Genomic DNA, 20,898 nt, shown 5'->3' on the forward strand with positions numbered 1-20,898 from the left:
TTGACTCACCCCAAATGAAGGACTTTTCTAATTTGAAAAATGCAAATAAAACTTTAAAAACTGGCAGCACATATAAATGACTTAAGGAAATGCAACAGAGAGAAAAAACACTGACCACATATATTCAAATATCAAATCATTATGTTGTATTCCTGAAACTAATATTACGTAAATTATACCTTAGTTAAAAAAAAAATGCTCAAGGAGCCCATGGAGAGGCCCACATGGGAGGAAATTAAGGCTTCCTGCCGGCAACCAGACCCACATGAGTGTCATCTTGGAAATTCATCCTTAGCCTCAGTCAAGCCTTCAGATGACTGCAACCCTGGCCATCATCTTGACTACCACCTCATGAGATTACAAGCCAGCACCACCTAACTAAGCTGCTTCTGAATTCCTGACCCACAGAAACTGTATGAGATGATAAATATTAAAAAAAAAAAAAAAAAAAGAAGAAAAGAAAAGAAAAATCTACTTGAAAACTCTTAAAGCTATGGTCCCTATAATAATTCTTAGTTAATGTCTCTTACCACATCTTATGAACAACGCTCCTACCACTAAAACAAAAACACACATAATAATCAGATAAAACTTATTATTCCGCAAATCAAAACAACGAGGTACCACCTCACACCGGTCGGAATGGCCATCATTAAAAAGTCTACAAATAATAAATGCTGGAGAGGGTGTGGAGAAACGGGAACGCTCTTACACTGTTGGTAGGAATGTAAATTGGTGCAGCCACTATAGAAAACAGTATGAAGGTTCCTCAAAACACTAAAAATAGGGTTTCCCTGGTGGCGCAGTGGTTGAGAGTCCACCTGCCGATGCAGGGAACACGGGTTCGTGCCCCGGTCCAGGAAGATCCCACATGGCGCAGAGCGGCTGGGCCCATGAGCCATGGCTGCTGAGCCTACACATCCAGAGCCTGCACCTCTGGAGCCTGTGCTCCACAACAGGAGAGGCCACAACAGTGAGAGGCCCGTGTACCGCAAAAAAAAAAACAACTAAAAACAGAGTTGCCAAATGATCCAGCAATCCCACTCCTGGTCATATACCCAGATAAAACGATAATTCAAAAAGATACTTGCACCCCTTTGTTCATAGCAGCACTATTTACAATAGCCAAGACATGGAAACAACCTAAATGTCCACAGTTGGATGAATGGATAAAGATGTGGCACATATATACAATGGAATATTACTCAGCCATTAAAAAGAAAGAAGTAATGCCACTTGCAGCAACATGGATAGACCTAGAGATTATCAGACTAAATGAAGTAAGTCAGAAAGACAAATACCATATATCACTTATATATGGAATCTAAAATACAACACAAATGAACATATCTATGAAACAAAAATGAACTCACAGATATAAAGAACACACTTGTGGTTGCTGAGGGGAAGTGGGGGGGGGGAAGGATTGGGAGCTTGGGATTAGCAGATGCAAACTATTATATATAGGATGGATAAACAACAAGGTCCTACTATATAGCACAGGGAACTATATTCAGTATCCTATGATAAACCATAATGGAAAAGAATATATATGTATAACTGAGTCACTCCGCTGTGTAGCAGAAATTAAACACAACATTGTAAATCAACTATATTTCAATAAAATTAAAAATAAAACTTATTCATGTTTTTTTTTTTTAAAAAAATACACTGACAGTGGACTTGAGAGGGACTCAGAAACAACTTCATCCATTTCACAATTCTGTCTAGGCTGACCCTGACCTTGTGACTCAAGCCGACACATGTGCTACCTTCAGCATTTCTCTTTTCTTTTTTTTTTTTTTTTTGCGGTACGCGGGCCTCTCACTGTTGTGGCCTCTCCTGTTGCAGAGCACAGGCTCCGGACGCGCAGGCCCAGCGGCCATGGCTCACGGGCCCAGCCACTCCGCGGCATGTGGGGTCTTCCCGGACCAGGGCACGAACCCGTGTCCCCTGCATCAGCAGGCGGACTCTCAACCACTGCGCCACCAGGGGAGCCCCTAACTCTTTAAATATATCTAGGCAAATATCACCCATGGGGATGCTACCAACCTGATTTGTTGACAGCTTCACTTGGTTCCACAATTAACTGCAGAGGGGCTTCTTTCTTCCTTGAAGAAACTGTACCTGACTTTGGATGTGATTTCTGGCACTGAGTCTAAAAGAGATACAACATTAGATCTATTCTATTAAATTACCAATTTTGATTAAACACATTTGTTCTTAAATTGAAAAAAGAAAGTATTTTTAAAAACAATAAACCAGCTGGTAAAGCTGCATACTTAACTCCTTAGAAACCAATTTCATAGTAAAGCTGAAATTTCATATAACCTATCACAGAAGCAATGTTGCTCTGAACAACTTTTAAAAACCTAATCTGCCAGAAGACTGGATAAATAAATTACCGTATAGTCATATATCACAATATCACAAATACAACAGTGAAAGGAATAAACTACAGCATACATGAATGATTATGTTAAACAAAAAGAAAGTCACACAAGTATATAATCTCATTTACGTTAAGTTCAGAATAGATGCAAAAACATGTAAAACACTAAATATATATAGTATTTAGAAATTCACTCTATGCAGGAAAGAGTTAATGCACCAGGCCTGATCACTTAAAAACCTGCTTACAGAACTAGCCCTTGGCTGGCACACAGAGTCTTGGCTTTCAGAATGTTTCCTCCATTACCAACTGGTTATGCCAGCCTGCCTAGACTGTTTGTATAAACAATGTGATTTATGGTGAACACCTTCCTTCTTTCCTTCAGACAATACAGAATTTTGGTGGGCAGAGGGGACCAATATAACCAGCTCCCAATAAAAACAGGCTAAATCTCAAAAGGCTTCCCAGGGCAGAAAGACTGTACATGTTTTATAGCATTTTACTGCTGGATGCAAAGAGTGCACTCTGTGTGGCCCCTTTGGAGAGCCTGACATGGATTCCACCATACTCTGCCTGATGCGTACTTTTCTCTTACTGATCTGGCTGTGTATCCTGACTATACGCCTATAACAAATCTCAGTCATGAGTACAACTAACTACAAGTGGAGTCTCATGAGTCCTATCTAGTGAAGCACCCAACATGTGAATGGTAGCAGGACCTGTCTTAAGTAGTGAAAGAAATATTGACACAAATGTCAGCACACATGCACGTGTGGTAAAGCTATAAAGCAAAAGATGGGAATGATGAACATGAAATTCAACACAGTGGTTACCTCTGTGCAGGAAGGAGAGGCAAAAAATAAGATCACAAAGGGGCACATAGGTGCTTCAAAGGTACTGGTATTTCTAACATTGAGAAATGGGCACATGGGTATTCATTTATGTTATTTTTAATACCTTATGTACATAACATGCTTTCTTTTGAAAATTTGAAATATATCAAGTCATAAATTTTTTAATTCTAGAAAAGAGAAATCTCATTCACACATTACAAGTGGGAAAGTAAACTAATAGACCATTCTGAAGAATAAATTGACAATACTTAACAATTTCGTTTTAGAAGTACATATCCTAGAGAAATTCAATTTACAAATGCAAACAAGGAGGCATAAACAAAGGTGTTCACTACATCATTATTATAATGAATAGAGGGAAAAAAATCTAAAAATCTACCAATAGGGAAATATGTAAATAATGGAGCCACTACATTGCTAGTTCAGCGGATACACTATGGAACTCAATTACATAAAGTAACAAAAGCAAGTTTTCATTATATTCTACTCCCTTTTGAAACCTCACCAAGGATTTTTTTTAATGCATTCTTTTTTTTTTAAATTTATTTTATTTATTTATTTTTGTCGGCATTGGGTCTTTGCTGCTGTGCGCAGGCTTTCTCTAGTTGTGGCGAGCGGGGGTTACTCTTCGTTGCAGTGTGCAGGCTCCTCATTGAAGTGGTTCTCCTGTTGTGGAGCACGGACTCTAGGCGCACAGGCTTCAGCAGTTGTGGCACATGGGCTCAGTAGTTGTGGCTCGTGGGATCTAGAGTGCAGGTTCAGTAGCTGTGGCACACAGGCTTAGCTGCTCCACGGCATATGGGATCTTCCCAGACCAGGGATCAAACTCGTGCCCCCTGCATTGGCAGGCAGATTCTTAAGCAATGCATCACCAGGGAAGTCCCACTAAGGATTTTTTTAAATGTATAAACCCAGAAGGATGAAGAGAAAGAGAAGGGAGTAGATGAGAGACATCAATAAACTCTTTTAGGTTGGAAAGCAGATTAGTAGCAACTGAGCAGCCCAGAAAGACCAGAAACATGCTAACAATGAAGTAAGCCCAGAAGCTGACAGATTTATGTTTAAGGAGAAACCCCGAAGTTCAGTTTTTCAAGGTACAATGCACCTCTAAAAGAGGGGCTCCAGGTAGGGCCTGCAAACAGAAGAGTTGTTAAAGGATGTATGGGGGGAGCAGAGTCAAGATGGCGGAGTAGGAGGACATGGAATTCGTGTCTCCACACAGCTAGAGCATCTACCAGGCACCAGTGGGGGACCTCAGACACCTATGGGGACAGGAGGAACCCCCAAGTGACCAGGTGGGACACGTGGGGAGGAAAAGTAGAGGCAATACGGGACCAGTGCTCCTGAGGGGTGGCCGGGGGAGGCGAGGAGTTCCCATGTTCAGGAGGGGCCCACCCATGGCGAGGGGATTGGCAGGACAGGGAGAGACCTTCAGGGGATTGGGGAATCAGAGGGGAACGTGGCCAGAGTTTCCCCTAAGCTCTCAGTCCCCAGCTAGTCTGCTGGGGTCCCAGGCCAAAACCCCTACACTCAAGGTCCCCTCAGGCACTTTTTTTTTTTTTTTTTTTTTTTTTTGCGGTACGCGGGCCTCTCACTGTTGTGGCCTCTTCTGTTGCGGAGCACAGGCTCCGGATGTGCAGGCTCAGTGGTCATGGCTCATGGGCCTAGCCGCTCCGCTGCATGTGGCATCTTCCCGTACCGGGGCACAAACCCGTGTCCCCTGCATCGGCAGGCGTACCCGCAACCACTGTGCCACCAGGGAAGCCCCCCTCAGGGACTTTTCCAGCCCCATGGGTCTTGAACCTAGGTCCTGCCACCCCACAGCAAAGGCCTTCTCTGGTTTGTTTGGATTTTTCTTTTTTTTTTTTTCCTGTTCTGGTTCTGTTTTACCTTGTTGTTGTTTCATTTATATATATATTTTCTAATAAATTTTTACTTTTCTAATTTTATTTTATTTTTTATTCTTTGTTATACTTTTGCCTTTTGTTTTTGTTTTGTTTTGTTTTTCTGCCACACAGTGCAGCTTGTAGGATCTTGGCTCCCAAGCTGGGGGTCAGGCATGAGCTCCTGTTGTGGGAACGCGGAGTCCAAACTGCTAGACTAACAGAGAACCTCATACCCCAAGGAATATTAATCAGAGTGAGGTTTCCCAGAGGTCCTCATCTTGGCACCAAGACCCAGCTCCACCCAACTGCTTGCAAGCTCCAGTGCCGACGCCTCAGGCCAAACAACCTGTAAGACAGGAACACAGCCCCACCCACCAAAAAAATAAAAAGATGAGACAACAAAAAAATATGTTACAGATGAAGAAGCAAGGTAAAAACCTACAAGACCAAATAAATGAAGAAGAAATAGGCAACCAACCTGAAAAAGAATTCAGAGTAATGATGGTAAAGATGTTCCAAAATCTCAGAAATAGAATGGAGGCATGGATCGAGAAAATACAAGAAATATATAACAAAGACCTAGAAGAACTAAAAAACAAACAGTGATGAACATCACAATAACTAGAATGAAAAATACTCTAGAAGGAATCAATAGCAGAATACCTGAGGCGGAAGAACAAATAAGTGAGCTGAAAGAGAATAGTGGAAATAACTGCCGAAGAGCAGAATAAAGAGAAAAGAAAGAAGAGAATTGAGAACGGTCTCCGAGACCTCTGGGACAACATTAAATGCACCAATATCTGAATTATAGGGGTCCCAGAAGAAGAAAAGAAAGAGAAAGGGTCAGAAAAAATATTTGAAGAGATTATAGTTAAAAACTTCCCTAACATGGGAAAGGAAATAGCCACCCAAGTCCAGGAAGCACAGAGAGTCCTGTACAGGATAAACCCTAGGAGAAACACACCAAGACACATATTAATCAAACTAACAAAAATTAAATTCAAAGCAAAAATACTAAAAGCAGCAAGGGTAAAGCAACAAATAACATACAAAGGAATCCCCATACAGTTATCATCTTATTTTTCAGCAGAAACTCTGCAGGCCAGAAGGGAGTGGCAGGATATATTTCAAGGGATAAAAGGAAAAATCCTACAACCAAGATTACTCTACCCAGCAAGGATCTCATTCAGATTTGATGGACAAATCAAAATGTTTACAGATAAGCAAAAGTTAAGAGAATTCAGCACCACCAAACCAGCTTTGTGACAAATGTGAAAGGAACTTCTCTAGGCGGAAAAGAAAAAGACCCACAAAAACAAACCAAGACAATTAAGAAAATGGTAATAGGAACATAGGTATCAATAATTACCTTGAATGTAAATGGATTAAATGCTCCGACCAAAATACACAGACTGGCTGAATGGATACAAAAACAAGACCCATATATATGCTGTCTACAAGAAACCCACTTCAGATCTAGGGACACATACAGACTGAAAGTGAGGGGATGAAAAAAGACATTCCATGAATATGGAAGTCAAAAGAAAGCTGGAGTAGCAATACTCATGTAAGACAAAACAGACTTTAAAATGAAGACTGTTACAAGAGATAAGGAAGGACACTACATAATGATCAAGAGATCAATCCAAGAAGATATAACAATTATAAGTATTTATGTACCCAACATAAACATAAGGCAAATGCTAGCAGCCATAAAAGGGGAAAACAACAGTAACACAATAATAGTGGGGGACTTAAAACACCCCACTCACACCAGAGGACAGATCGTCCAGACAGAAAACAAGTAATGAAATACCAGCTTTAAATGACACAATAGACCAGACAGGTTGAATTGAAATTTACAGGACATTCCACCCAAAAGCAGCAGAATACACTTTCTTCTCAAGTGCACATGGAACATTCTCCAGGATAGATCACATCTTGGGTCACAAATCAAGCCTTGCGTTATTTAAGAAAACTGAAATCGTATCAAGCATCTTTTCCGACCACACGGCTATGAGATTAGAAATCAATTACAGGAAAAAAAACTGTAAAAAAAAAAAAAATACATATGGAAGCTAAACAGTGTGCTGCTAAATAACCAAGAGATCACTGAAGAAATCAAAGAGGAAATAAAAAATACATAGAAACAAATGACAATGAAAACACAACGGCCCCAAACCTATGGGACACAGCAAAAGCAGTTCCAAGAGGGAAGTTTATACCAATTCAATGTCACCTCAAGAAACAAAAAAACTCTCAAATAAATGATCTAATCTTACACCTAAAGCAAAAAGAGAAAGAAGAACAAAGAAATCCCAAAATTAGTAGAAGGAAAGAAGCCATAAAGATCAGACCAGAAATAAATGAAACAGAAATGAAGAAAATAATAGCAAAGATCAATGAAACTAAAAGTTGGTTCTTTGAGAAGATAAACAAAATTGATAAACCCTTAGCCAGGATCATCAAGAAAAAAAGGGAGAGAACTCAAATCAATAAAATTAGAAATGAGGGACTTCCCTGGTGGCACAGTGGTTAAGAATCATGCCTGCCAACGCAGGGGACACGGGTACAAGCCCTGGTGCAGGAAGATCCCACATGCCGCGGAGCAACTAAGCCCGTGCGCCACAACTACTGAGCCTGCACTCCAGAGCCCATGAGCCACAACTACTGAGCCCATGAATCACAACTACTAAAGCCACTCACTCTAGGGCCTGTGCTTCACAACAAAAGAAGCCATAGCAATGAGAAGCATGCGCAGCACAACGAAGAGTAGCCCCCGCTCACCAAAACTAGAGAAAGCTCACGTGCAGCAACGAAGACCCAATGCAGACAAAAATAAATTAATTAAATAAATTTGTAGAAAAGAAAAGTTAGAAATTAAAAAGGAGCAATTACAACTGACATCACAGAAATACAAAGAATCATAAGACACTACTACAAGCAACTATATGCCAATAAAATGGAAAACCCAGAAGAAATGGACAAATTCTTGGAAAGGTACAAACTTCCGAGACTGAACCAGGAAGAAATAGAAAATATAAACAGACCAATCACAAGTAATGAAATCTAAACTGTAACTAAAAATCTTCCAACAAACAAAAGTCCAGGACCAGATGGCTTCACAGTTGAATTCTACCAAGCGTTTAGAGAAGAGTTAACACCTATCATTCTCAAACTCTTCCAAAAAATTGCAGAGAGATGAACACTCCCAAACTCATTCTGTGAGGCCACCATCACCCTGATACCAAAACCAGACAAAGATATCACAAGAAAAGAAAATTACAGACCAATATCACTGCTGAACATAGACGCAAAAATCCTCAACAAAATACTAGCAAACAGAATCTAACAACACATTAAAAGGGTCATACACCATGACCAAGTAGGATTTATCCCAGGGATGCAAGGATTCTTCAATAAATGCAAATTAATCAATGTGATACACCACATTAACAAACTGAAGAATAAAAACCATATGGTCATCTCAATAGATGAAGAAAAAGCTTCTGACAAAATTCAACACCCATTTATGATAAAAACTCTCCAGAAAGTGGGCTTAGATGGAACCTACCTCTACATAATAAAGGCCATATACAACAAACCCACAGCAAACATCATTCTTAGTGGGGAAAAACTGAAAGCATTTCCTCTAAGATCAGGAACAAGACAAGGATGTCCACTCTCACCACTATTATTCAACAGTTTTGGAAGTTTTAGCCACAGCAATCAGAGAAGAAAAAGAAATAAAAGGAATCCAAATTGGAAAAGAAGAAGTAAAACTGCCACTGTCTGCAGATGACATGATGCTATACATAGAGAATCCTAAAGATGCCACCAGAAAACTACTAGAGCTAATCAATGGATATGGTAAAGTTGCAGGATACAAAATTAATGCACAGAAATCTCTTGCATTCCTATACACTAACAACGAAAGATCAGAAAGAGAAATTAAGGAAACAATCCCATTCAGCATTGCAACAAAAAGAATAAAATAAAATACCTAGGAATACCTCCCTAAGGAGGCAAAAGACCTGTACACAGAAAACTGTAAAACACTGATGAAAGAAATCAACTGTAAAACACTGATGAAAGAAATCAAAGATGACACAAACAGATGGAGACATATACCATGTTCTTGGATGGGAAGAATCAATACTGTGAAAATGACTATACTACACAAAGCAATCTACAGATTGAATGCAATCCCTATCAAATTACCAATGTCATTTTTCACAGAACTAGAACAAAAAATTTTTTAATTTGTATGGAAGCACAAAAGACCCCAAATAGCCAAAGCAATCTTGCGAAATAAAGATGGAGATGGAGGAATCAGGCTCCCTGACTTCAGACTGTACTACAAAGCTAGAGTCATCAAGACAGTATGGTACTGGCACAAAAACAGAAATACAGATCAATGGTACATGATAGAAAACCCAGAGATAAACCCACACACCTATGGTCAACTAACTTATGACAAAGGAGGCAAGAATATACAGTGGAGAAAAGATAGCCTCTTCAATAAGTGGTGTTGGGAAAACTGGACAGCTACATATGAAAGAATGAAATTAGAACACTCCCTAACACCATACACAAAAATAAAATCAAAATGGATTACAGACCTAAACGTTAAGGCCATACACTATAAAACTCTTAGATGAAATCATAGGAAGAACATTCTATGACATAAATCACAGCAAGGTCCTTTTTGACCCACCTCCTAGAGTAATGAAAATAAAAACAAAAATAAACAAATGGGACCTAATTAAACTTAAAAGCTTTTACACAGCAAAGGAAACCATAAACAAGATGAAAAGACAACCCTCAGAATGGGAGAAAATATTTGCAATGAAACAACAGACAAAGGATTAATCTCCAAATTATACAAACAGCTCGGCCAGCTCAATATCAAAAAAAACACAATCCAATCAAAAAATGAGTGGAAGACCTAAATAGACATTTCTCAGAACAAGTTATACAGATAGTCAACAAACATATGAAAAGATGCTCAACATCACTAGTCATTAGAGAAATGCACATCAAAACTATAATGAGGTATCATCTCACACTGGTCAGAATGGCCATCATCAAAAAATCTACAAACAATAAATGCTGGAAAGGGTGAGGAGAAAAGGGAACCCTCCTGCACTGCTGGTAGGAATGTAAATTGATACAGCCACTGTGGAGAACAGTATGGAGGTTCCTTAAAAACTAAAAATAGAACTACCATATGACCCAGCAATCCCACTACCGGGCATATACCCTGAGAAACCGTAATTCAGAAAGACACATGTACCCCAATGTTCACTGCAGCAATATTTACAATAGCCAGGTCATGGAAACAACCTAAATGTCTACTGACAGATGAATGGATAAAAGAAGATGTGGTGTATATATATATATACACATATATATATTTCATTCCATTTTATGTATATATATATGTATATATATATGTGTATATATATACATATACATATATATGTACATATATATATGTACATATGTATATATACACATATATATATTTCATTCCATTTCATTCCTTTTTATGGCTGAGTAATATTCCATTATATATATATATGTATATATAATGGAATATTACTCAGCCATAAAAGGGAATGAAACTGGGTCATCTGTGGATATGTGGATGGACCTAGAGTCTGTCATATAAAGTGAAGTAAGTCAGAAAGAGAAAAACAAATTTCATATATTAATGGATATATGTGGAATCTAGAAAAATAGTACAGATGAACCTATTTCCAGGGCAGGAATAGAGACGCAGATGTAGTGGATGGACGTGTGAACATAGAGGCGGAAGAGGAGGGTGGGATGAACTGGGAGATTAGGCTTGATATAAAAACACTACCACGTGTAAAATAGATAGCTAGTGGGAACCTGCAGTATAGCACAGGGAGGACAGCTTGGTGCTCTGTGATGACCTAGAAGGGTGGGATGGTGGGGGATGCGAGGGAGGTCCAAGAGGCAGGGAATATATGTAGACATATAGCTGATTCACTGTGTTGTACAGCAGAAACTAACACAACATTGTAAAGCAATTATACTCCAACAGGAACTTGCCTCATGGTGCAGTGGTTAAGAATCCACCTGCCAATGCAGGGGACACAGGTTCGAGCCCTGGTCCGGAAAAATTCCACATGCCGCAGAGCAACTAAGCCCATGCACCACAACTACTGAGCCTGAGCTCTAGAGCCTGTGAGCCACAACTACTGAAGCCCATGCGCCTAAAGCCCATGCTCTGCAACAAGAAAAGCCACCGCAATGAGAAGCCTGCACACTGCAACCAAGAGTAGCCCCAGCTCGCCACAACTAGAGAAATCCCACGCACAGCAACGAAGACCCAACGCAGCCAAAAATAAAAATTATAAAATAAAATAAATAAAAATTTTAAAAATTATACTCCAATAAAAAAAATTTCTGTAATAAAATTTTTTTTTAATTTTTAAATGTAAGTATAGAAAGCAGTCAGTCACTGAGTCCCTCCTCTTCCTACCCAAATAGAAGATTAGATGTTTACTCCCTTGAGTTTTGAATCAGAGAGACTGTGAGCTCAAAGACATGAAATATAACTGAAGGTAAGAGTAACACATTGAAAACAGAAATATTAAGTGCAAGTATTCAAATTGCACCTTTCCCCTTGCTCACCTGGCTGAGAACACTCAGTTAGAATTAGACCCCTAAGCAGGAAAGAATTCTTTGTCAGAAAAACTTATCAAGTCAAGAGAAAAAAACCTGCAGATATTAACAACTGGACATCCACAATGATGTGGCCCAGACAAATCATACCATGGTGAAATCTACCAATGTACAACTCTAACTCTGCAAATACAGCTTCCAATCACCATTTTAGTTTTTCATCCTTAAAAGTGAGACCGATAAGGATCACTGGACCACTGGACATTTGACAAAAAGCTCTAGTGTAAAAGGTAATGAGCAAAGTAAGCAAGAAAGGTACTTGTATGAAACAGAAACTCTTAGAAGAAATATTAATTAAAAGAATTAGAAGAACCTAACACCGAGGAATATCATGAAATTTCAAATCAATAAAGACAGATGACAAGATTCTCAAAGCTTGCAAACATGAAAAAATAGTGGCTCACAAAGGATCAAGGAATCAGAGCAATATTCTCAACAACACAAGAAACTTTAAAAAAAATAGAGCATGTCTTTAGAAGTCTGAAAGAGAATCATTTCCAGCCTAGAATTCTATACACATAATTACCCATCATGAGGGTAAAGTCATGGTATTTTCAAACATTTAAGGTCTTAAATTCTCAGAATGCTACTAAAGGATGAGCCCCACCAAAAAAAAAAAAAAAAGAAAGAGGGCAAGAAATATGAGCTACAGAACAGGACAAAAGAGAAGGGACTTCCCTGGATGATAAACGGAAATCACATTGACAACACTTACGTGACAGGCCTAAAGGTGGACAGAAACAAAAAATAGAGAAGAGAGATCTAGGAAGGATAGCTCCAGAAAAAAACTGAAAATGATAAATTACTTGATGTGTCTATATACACTGAGAAAACATTTATAACTCTGTCACAGAAATTGGTGATAAATTAGTCAGAGGTGCACAGAATATCAACAAATTTAAAAACCAAGACAACTAAATCAAGAGAAAACTAAGAGATAAGCAAATGGCTAAGCAAACTGTGGTATATCCATACCATGAAATACCACTCAGCAATAAAAAGAAACAAATTATTGATACACACAAAAACCTGGATGAATCGCCAGAGAATTATCCTGAGTGAAAAAGACAATTCCAAAAAGTTATATACTATATGATTCCATTTAAACAACATTCTTGAAATGACAAAACTGTAAAAATGAAGACTAGATTAGGGGTTTCAGGAGTTGAGGGAGTAAGGGTGAGAGAGAAGTAACTTGTTATAAAAGGATAAGAGGGATCCTATAGTGATGGAATTTTTCTGTAACCTGTCTGTATCAGTCAATATCCTGGTTGTAATGTTGTACTATAGTTTTGCAAGACGTTACCTTTAGAGGAAACTAGGTAAACCATACACAGTCCTGAACTCTACTATTTGTTACAACTGCTATAAATCTACAATTATCTCAAAACAAAAGGCTTGATTTTTTTTAAAAAAAGTAGAAGCTCCCAGTAATATCTCTCTATAGAGAAGGTTCTCCTTTTCTCCTTTTAAACAGATTGGATTGAAATGATTAGATCCTCACTCTCAAGGACTGAGCTGGGTCTGACATGACATTTTAGTAAGACTCAGTCCACTCGTAACCTGCCCTGTTCTTCAGAATGCCCTCTCCTGGGTTACTGAGAGCCTAGTGAGCCTATTTAGCCCTTAAAAATTGTGAGATATTCAGTTCAGCCCTTTAGAGGTTTTTGCTCAACTTTTTAGCCTCTGGCCTCAAATTGTTCAAAATGTGTCAAATGCCTATTGGTGGTGGGTCACTTTCCTGCAGTAGGACTTTACCTTCTTAGCACAGCAAGACTACATGTTTCAGTCCACCATTCTGGCCTAAAGTTCTTCACTACCTCAGAACTTACAAATGTTCTTTAAGGAAAAGTGGCTATCCATTTGAGGCACCTCCAGAATTCCAATTTGTCATGCCATCCCTGCACAAGTGACAAAATCTCTGCTTTCCCTCAGTGGACTCACACTGTCTGGACCAACCTAAAATCCTCAGCTTTTGCCCAAAATTAACAGATACTCTCAGGGAAGAAAATGACCAACAGTCATCAACTCATATTCTAAGGATTCCACCCTTTGAAATTTTAGTTCATCTAGTCCTTGTTGCTTCCACAGCTCCACATGTCTCTAAAAACATGATTTGTTTGCATTTTATTATTTTTTTTTTAACCAGCTCTTCAGCAGGAGTGTTGACTTACTGCAATCTGTTACATCCTTCCTAAAAGTGGAACCTCTACCATAACCTTGATACCAAAGTCCAACAAGAACAGTTTGAAAAAAGAAAAAAAAAAAAAGACAATATTGTTCATGAACACAGATGAAAACATCTTAAATATTGGCAAACCTGGGACTTCCCTGGTGGCGCAGTGGTTGAGAATCTGCCTGCCAATGCAGGGGACACGGGTTCGAGACCTGGTCTGGGAAGAGCCCATGTGCCACGGAGCAACTGGGCCCGTGAGCCGTAACTACCAAGCCTGCGCGTCTGGAGCCTGTGCTCCGCAACAAGAGAGGCCGCGATAGTGAGAGGCCCGCGCACGACGATGAAGAGTGGCCCCCGCTCGACGCAACTAGAGAAAGCCCTCGCACAGAAACGAAGACCCAACACAGCCAAAAATAAATAAATAAATAAATTTTAAAAATATTGGCAAACCAAATCAAAACAGGTTAATACTTTATGACCAAGTCAAGATTATCCCAGGAAACTTAGTTGATTTAACTTTCAAAAATCAATATAATTTATCACAATAAAGAAGGTCTCTCAATTCTGACAGAAATGGATGTCTTCATTTCTTGGAACCAAAAGGCTCTATGTGTTTATTTGTTTATTCAAGTTTCTAGTGAATGTTATTTCTATAACTACAGGTATTCCTCAGAGATATTGCAGGGTTAGTTCCAGACCACCCCAGTAAAGCGAGTACTGCAATAAAGCAAGTCACATGAATTTTTTGATTTCCCAGTGCATATAAAAGTTATGTTTACACTATACTGTAGTATATTAAGTGTGCAATAGCATTATGTCTAAAAAAAAGTACATACCTTAATTAAAAAATATTTAATGTTAACCATCATCTGAGAGTTCTGGAAGTCATAATTTTTTTGCAATGGTAACATCAAAGATCTCTGATCACAGATCACCATAACAAATATAATTATAATGAAAATGTCTGAAATATTGTAAGAATTACCAAAATATGACATAGAGACATGAAGCAAGCAAATACTGTCGGAATAATGGCGCTGACAGACTTGCTTGACACAGGGTTACCACAAACCTTCAATTTGTAAAAAATGCACTATCTGTGAAGGGCAATAAAGCAAAGCACAATAAAACAAGGTATGTCTATATACAATTCTTCTCTCTAATTAGTATTGTGCTTTTGAATAATTTGTCTTTAATCATTAGCTTCAAAAACTCTATTCCAAAGTTTGCTATTTTGTAGAGTTAGGTCAACCTATCCTCTTAAGATATATAATCAATAAAAGATTGATTCCCCTGTTTAGCAAATTGCCTTCAGTTTTCAGAAAATAACCAAACTTGTCAACCTGGATTAGGAACTTCAGTAGTTGCCCACTTTCCTAAAAACCTAATTTAGGCATCATTTAAGTAAGAGTAAAAAATAATTGTGTTAAAATTTGATAATTCTAATTCCCAGACCTCCAATTTCAAACACAGGAAAGGTCAGACCAAAATTTTCACAAAATATCTCAATTTTATATAAACTCAATGGGAATATAGGGTTCCTTTTTAAGAATAAGACTTACAAACAACTAAAATATATCTAACTATATATTGTGTATTGTTCACTCACTAAACTATTAAATTTGTACCAGTTCTCCTTTTTGACTTACCTCTTTACTTGGTGACTGAACACAAATGTCTTTTATTTTAGGTGTTGAATAAAGCACTGATTTTGTGGAATTTGTGCTAAAATCACTGGCAAGACCTAAAACAAGTTAAAACAAAACATGTATAAAATGTTTTGGTTACAATTAAAAGAAGCCCTACATGATATGTGAAGAAGTCTTTTGACTCTTTTAAGCGCAATTAGTTTAACTTAAGTACAGACATCAATTCAATATTCAAATGTTCCTAGAAGGCATCAGGACTGAAAAAGACAAGCAAGATTCCTGAAGAAATATGTGCCAGTTCTTCTTTCAGAACTTGTAAAGAAAAGATACTTTTCCACTGTGTTTTTCTTTGGTTGGCCTATTCTTTTATTCCAATACCTTCTGACGCTGACCAGCACTAGGAAAAGTTTTTGCCATTATACTCTTTTCTTTAGAAAGGGGTGCAAATCACCAAACATTATCTCAAGCTCTCCAGTGATCCCAATAATTCTGCACATTTATTTCCATTAATGAAATACTTTCTCTTGTGTATGATAATTATTTATGGAATTCCAGACTATAGGAATCTAGTGTGAACTAAAGGGAATAACAAATTATTCTCATTTTTGCCAGTATTATCTTCAGTATACTGGAAGGTACGTGAAGGACTGCATATGTACTCAAAATTCCTAGAAAGGGGCTTCCCTGGTGGCACAGTGGTTGAGAGTTCGCCTGCCGATGCAGGGGACACGGGTTTGTGCCCCGGTCCAGGAAGATCCCGCATGCCGCGGAGCGGCTGGGCCCGTGAGCCATGGCCGCTGAGCCTGCGTGTCTGGAGCCTGTGCTCCGCAACGGGAGGGGCCACAGCAGTGAGAGACCCGCGTACCAGAAAAAAAAAAAAAAAAAAAAAAAAATTCCTGGGAAAATATTTCATATATTGAAATGCTAGAACATATTTGCTGAATTTGGTATTAATGGACAAATTTACATTTTCATCCATCCCAACCCTCAAAGTCCATCTATAAATGAAACCTTACTTTTTTCTTCAAAACAGTCTAGTAAGATTTCCAGTATATTCTGGCCTTGCTCTGTATTAATGTCAGGTGCCCTAATAAGAAGGAAAGAAGGGAAAATGTTAACATATCATCTCCAAAAGATATTTGCTACTTATTAACATCTACCTTGAAAATTCCGTATCTCCTTATTATAAAATCTTAATTTTTACTTAATGGGAAAAATATCACCTTTATTATCTGAGGATAAAACAAGTATTCGACAGTCCAAGAGTTCCCAGAAAAGTATGTGAAGTAGTATGTCATTGTCTACATTAACAATTATATACCCTGACTAAATAGCCACGTCTAAAGCTGTTTTAGACTACTGCTCTATTTAACAAGAACATAAACTTTTTTGAACATATTCAATCAATCCTGAAATGCTTCTTTAATAAAGACTCTATGGTCACAAGTCCTATCAGCTCCAAGTAACACAGTCTTCCCTCCAAGATCTCAAATGCACTTCTATTCAATACCTTTAATCTTAAGGAGCTAATGAATCAGTATAAATTTTTTAATTAAAATTTGTATTGAGACAATTGTAGATTCACATGCAGTTGTAAGAAATAATATAGAAGAGGTCCCTTGATCACTTTATCCAGTTTCCTGCAATGGTAACATTTCACAAAGCCGTATAGTATACTATCACAACCAGGATACTGATGTTGACAGAATCCACCAATCTTATTCAGATTTCTCCAGTTCTACATGTACTCATATGCGTGTTTATGTTTGTATATATAGTTAGTTCTATACACTTTATTACATTTGAAGGTTCAGATATGACCACCATAGTCAAAATACTGAACAGTTCCATCACCACAAAGATCCTTCTATTGCCCTTTTAGAACCACACCCACCTTTTCTTTTAGCCCCATGGAATAAACTGCATCTTTCTATTATTTCCATTCAATCCACTCTAGAGTGCTTTCCCCATAGCTGTCATTTAGTCAGAATTGAAACTGCCTCTTCCTGGTCCATCATTTATCAGGCGAATTTCTTTTCTCACCTCCATTAAGTCATTGAACTGCCTGCGTTAATATTTCTCTGTTAATATAAAATAACTAAGATGACTATACTTAACCAGTGGGTACATAAATCATTATTTTAGTCAGAGGTAATAGTTCTTCCTTTCTTCATTTAAAAATTCCACTTTCCAAAGATGCAAATAAAAATCATCTTAAAAGTTTAAGTACACAAATCACCTGGAAGGTCGGCAAAATCTTCTTCTATAGTCATTTTTGAGATGATCCTGAAAGAAAAGTAAATCATCAATCTGGTGAAAGTTTAAGTTCTTTATTCACTCATTCAGCAAGTATTTGCTGACTGCCTATTGTAATACTATAAAGAGGAATATCTTCTGGATCAAGTGAAAAAGAACTTGTTTCATATCCACTGTTTCCAAATGTTTGTTTATACTATTTCCTTACTTTGGATTTATTCCATCTTCTTCCTCCTCTTCTTCCTCCTCCTCCACCTCCCCCCATACCTCTTCCATCATCAAAATCATACTATCTGGGCTTCCAGTAATTCAAGTTGGTTGACCAACAATATCTATTTATCTCCTTTTCCTGCAAGGAGATCCCTCTGAAGTAATAGTAAAGGACTAAACTGGCATAAAACGACAATGAAAAAAGAGAATGGGGGGGCTTCCCTGGTGGCGCAGTGGTTCAGAGTCCACCTGCCGATGCAGGGGACACAGGTTTGTGCCCTGGTCCGGGAAGATCCCACATGCCGCGGAGCGGCTGGGCCCGTGAGCCATGGCCGCTGAGCCTGCGCGTCCAGAGCCTGTGTTCCACAACGGGAGAGGCCACGACAGTGAGAGGCCCGCATACCGCAAAAATAAATAAATAAATAAGAGAATGGAAGAAAGGGCCATCTGTGGACAAACAAATATAACAGATTTCTGGAAGATGGAAAACAAATGAAACATGATAACTGATGAAACAGAAGAAAAGCAGCAGCCTAAAGTAAGCTCAGAGGATATTGTCCTGGATGAGGAGTGAATGGCCAGCATAAGATAAATACCTAGGAAGTTAAGAATGAAATATCAGAAAAACTGAGGATAAAAAGATGCTAGAATGTTTCCAAAAAGAGAAAAGAGGTAACCCCAACAAAGAAGCAGCCCCAATAAATGGAAGCAACAGGAAAAATAAAACACATAGACATGCTGAAATTGGAGGTGGAGAGCATATTTGTGATACTTTGGGTCCTATCTTTTAATTGTAAAATCTATAAAGTTAAATTTTCTAGTTGAAAATTTTGTGGTAACAGGAAGAATAGTATGCTTTTTAAAATAAATAAATTGCTACCAATACAAAATGTTTAGTAAGCTGCACTCTTCCTTGGCCCAATGGGATATAAATGACCCCACCCCATGTGAACACTCTCTTTACCCCACTCATGCTCTGACATCCTGAGCTGAGCCTCGCTCCTGACTCTACTAAGGCTCCTACACACAACTTTGGACCACTGTAGTTTCCCACGCACGGTGACTGCTGCCACCTTGCTTCACTTTTGAATTGAATTATTCAGAAAGATGAAGACCTCTATTAGATTTTAAGAAACTAGAGCAGAAACTTTGTTTTAAGCTAGCTTATATTCTTCCCAGAGCCTTGCCGAGTGCATTGTATACCACACAAACACCATTTTTTGTTATCTTTTTGATATGCCAAATAAATAAGACCAAAAATTTATGAGATAAAAGTGTCTTTCTTTAAAGAAGGTGAGAGTGTTTCACACAGTCTGTTATCTTCAGGAGGTACCTAAGGAGCAAAAGATTAAATCTATTTTATAGATAGCAAACTAAGGAACAAAGACATCTAACACATCTGCATTTTATCACAAGTCATTTGAGGGAAAATTAACTCAAGCACTTAGGTCTCTCATCAGTACTCAGCATTCTGAAACACTTAAGTAAAACCCTGAGAATGTTAGTTAACTCCCTTCCAAGGCCTCATTTAAGGTCACTCTTCTCCTAATTTAATAAATAAAATGATAGAGTCATCATATTTGCCCACTAAATGTTTTTGAACATTAAATAACACCTGTAAAGTACTCTGTTCCTCTTTTAAATAGAAAAATTTTAAGGCTAAGACAGTTCTTTCCTTCAGCAAATATGAAATCGAGCATCTACTACAAGGCCAAATGCTATTTAGGCACACTAGAAAACAAGTGGTGAATAAGACAAAAGAGATCTCTTAATTCTAAATTAAAAGTTAGAACACAAAATTTTTTGATTTTCAAAATAAATACACATTCAAAAACTTGCAACTTCAACTCATTTTTCACTCAATTTCAATTTTAGTTTCTTCCATTCACTGTGAGATTATTTTTCTCAAAGAAAATAATATACAATACAGCAGGGTTTCTCAACCCTAGCACTAATGACATTTGGGGCTGACTCTCTTTGTTGTGAGGGCCTGTCCTGTGCATTGGGAGGATGCTTGCAGCATCCCTGGCCTCCACCTAGATGCTCTTAGCACCCCCTCATCGATGCTTTCTCAGGACAACCACCAATTTTTCCAGACAACACCAAACGTCTCCTACAGGGCAAAATCACACCCAGTTAGAAACCACTTAAGTACAGGAATGACTGAGGATAATCTTTCAACTCCCTTCTCCCCTTGTCTTTCAAATGAGTTATGACGCAAAGTCAGATGTTAGAACTAAAAGGCTCAAGACAACTCTAAGGTTATGATAGGTATTTTAAAAGTGGACTGTGGGAATTTGCTCCTAGCCATGTCTTCTCACCAGACTTTAAGGATCAAGTGATTCCTGGCCAAGGAACAAAAGCAGAATCATCCCATGCCCCAATGGATCTGAATGAAAACTGGTAATAAAATCAGGTACAACTCCAAGAGAAAACACCGGAGAAGAACCAAGCTGGGTCTATAAGGAGCCCTGCACATGAGGTGGCACACATATTTATGCTGTGTCAAGGGCACTTGCATCTTACCATATCACTCTGAAGAATCACTACTATCTGAACAGCTGGATGTGTTTTATCGGGAAAATGATTTTTCTCTTTGTGTCAGTGTGTCTGCACTAGTGCTCTGGTGAGAACTTTTGTTGTAAAATAAAAGTGAACTTTGGTCAAAAGAATGAGAACACAGCAGAGTGGACCAGCAGCTGCTCTTCCAGCTTCAGTTTTGTCTCTCTCTCTCCTCCTCAGTCTGAGAAAACAAGTG

At 38.3% G+C, this 20,898-nt stretch overlaps 1 protein-coding gene across 5 annotated transcripts in view; it reads right to left on the reverse strand.

Annotated features, from left to right (window-relative positions):
- The window catches only part of CENPC (centromere protein C), an 89,960-nt gene that overhangs the window by 66,921 nt on the left and 2,141 nt on the right, over positions 1-20,898 (reverse strand). For 4 of the 5 annotated variants that reach the window (XR_013828135.1, XM_079920014.1, XM_079920013.1 and 1 more), the window contains exons 2-5: positions 17,914-17,960; positions 16,691-16,761; positions 15,675-15,769; positions 2,053-2,158 (exon numbers count right to left, since the gene is read on the reverse strand). Coding sequence is in view for 4 of the 5 variants with exons in the window: in XM_079920014.1 (XP_079776140.1) it covers positions 2,053-2,158; positions 15,675-15,769; positions 16,691-16,761; positions 17,914-17,960 (319 nt within the window). In the remaining variant the exon portion in view is untranslated. Of the gene's footprint in view, positions 1-2,052; positions 2,159-3,225; positions 3,299-15,674; positions 15,770-16,690; positions 16,762-17,913; positions 17,961-20,898 lie in introns of those variants that run through there. The other variant, XM_079920015.1, reaches the window with a different exon arrangement.

This window comes from Stenella coeruleoalba, assembly GCF_951394435.1.
Source record: "Stenella coeruleoalba genome assembly, chromosome: 4".
Lineage (NCBI taxonomy): Eukaryota > Metazoa > Chordata > Mammalia > Artiodactyla > Delphinidae > Stenella > Stenella coeruleoalba.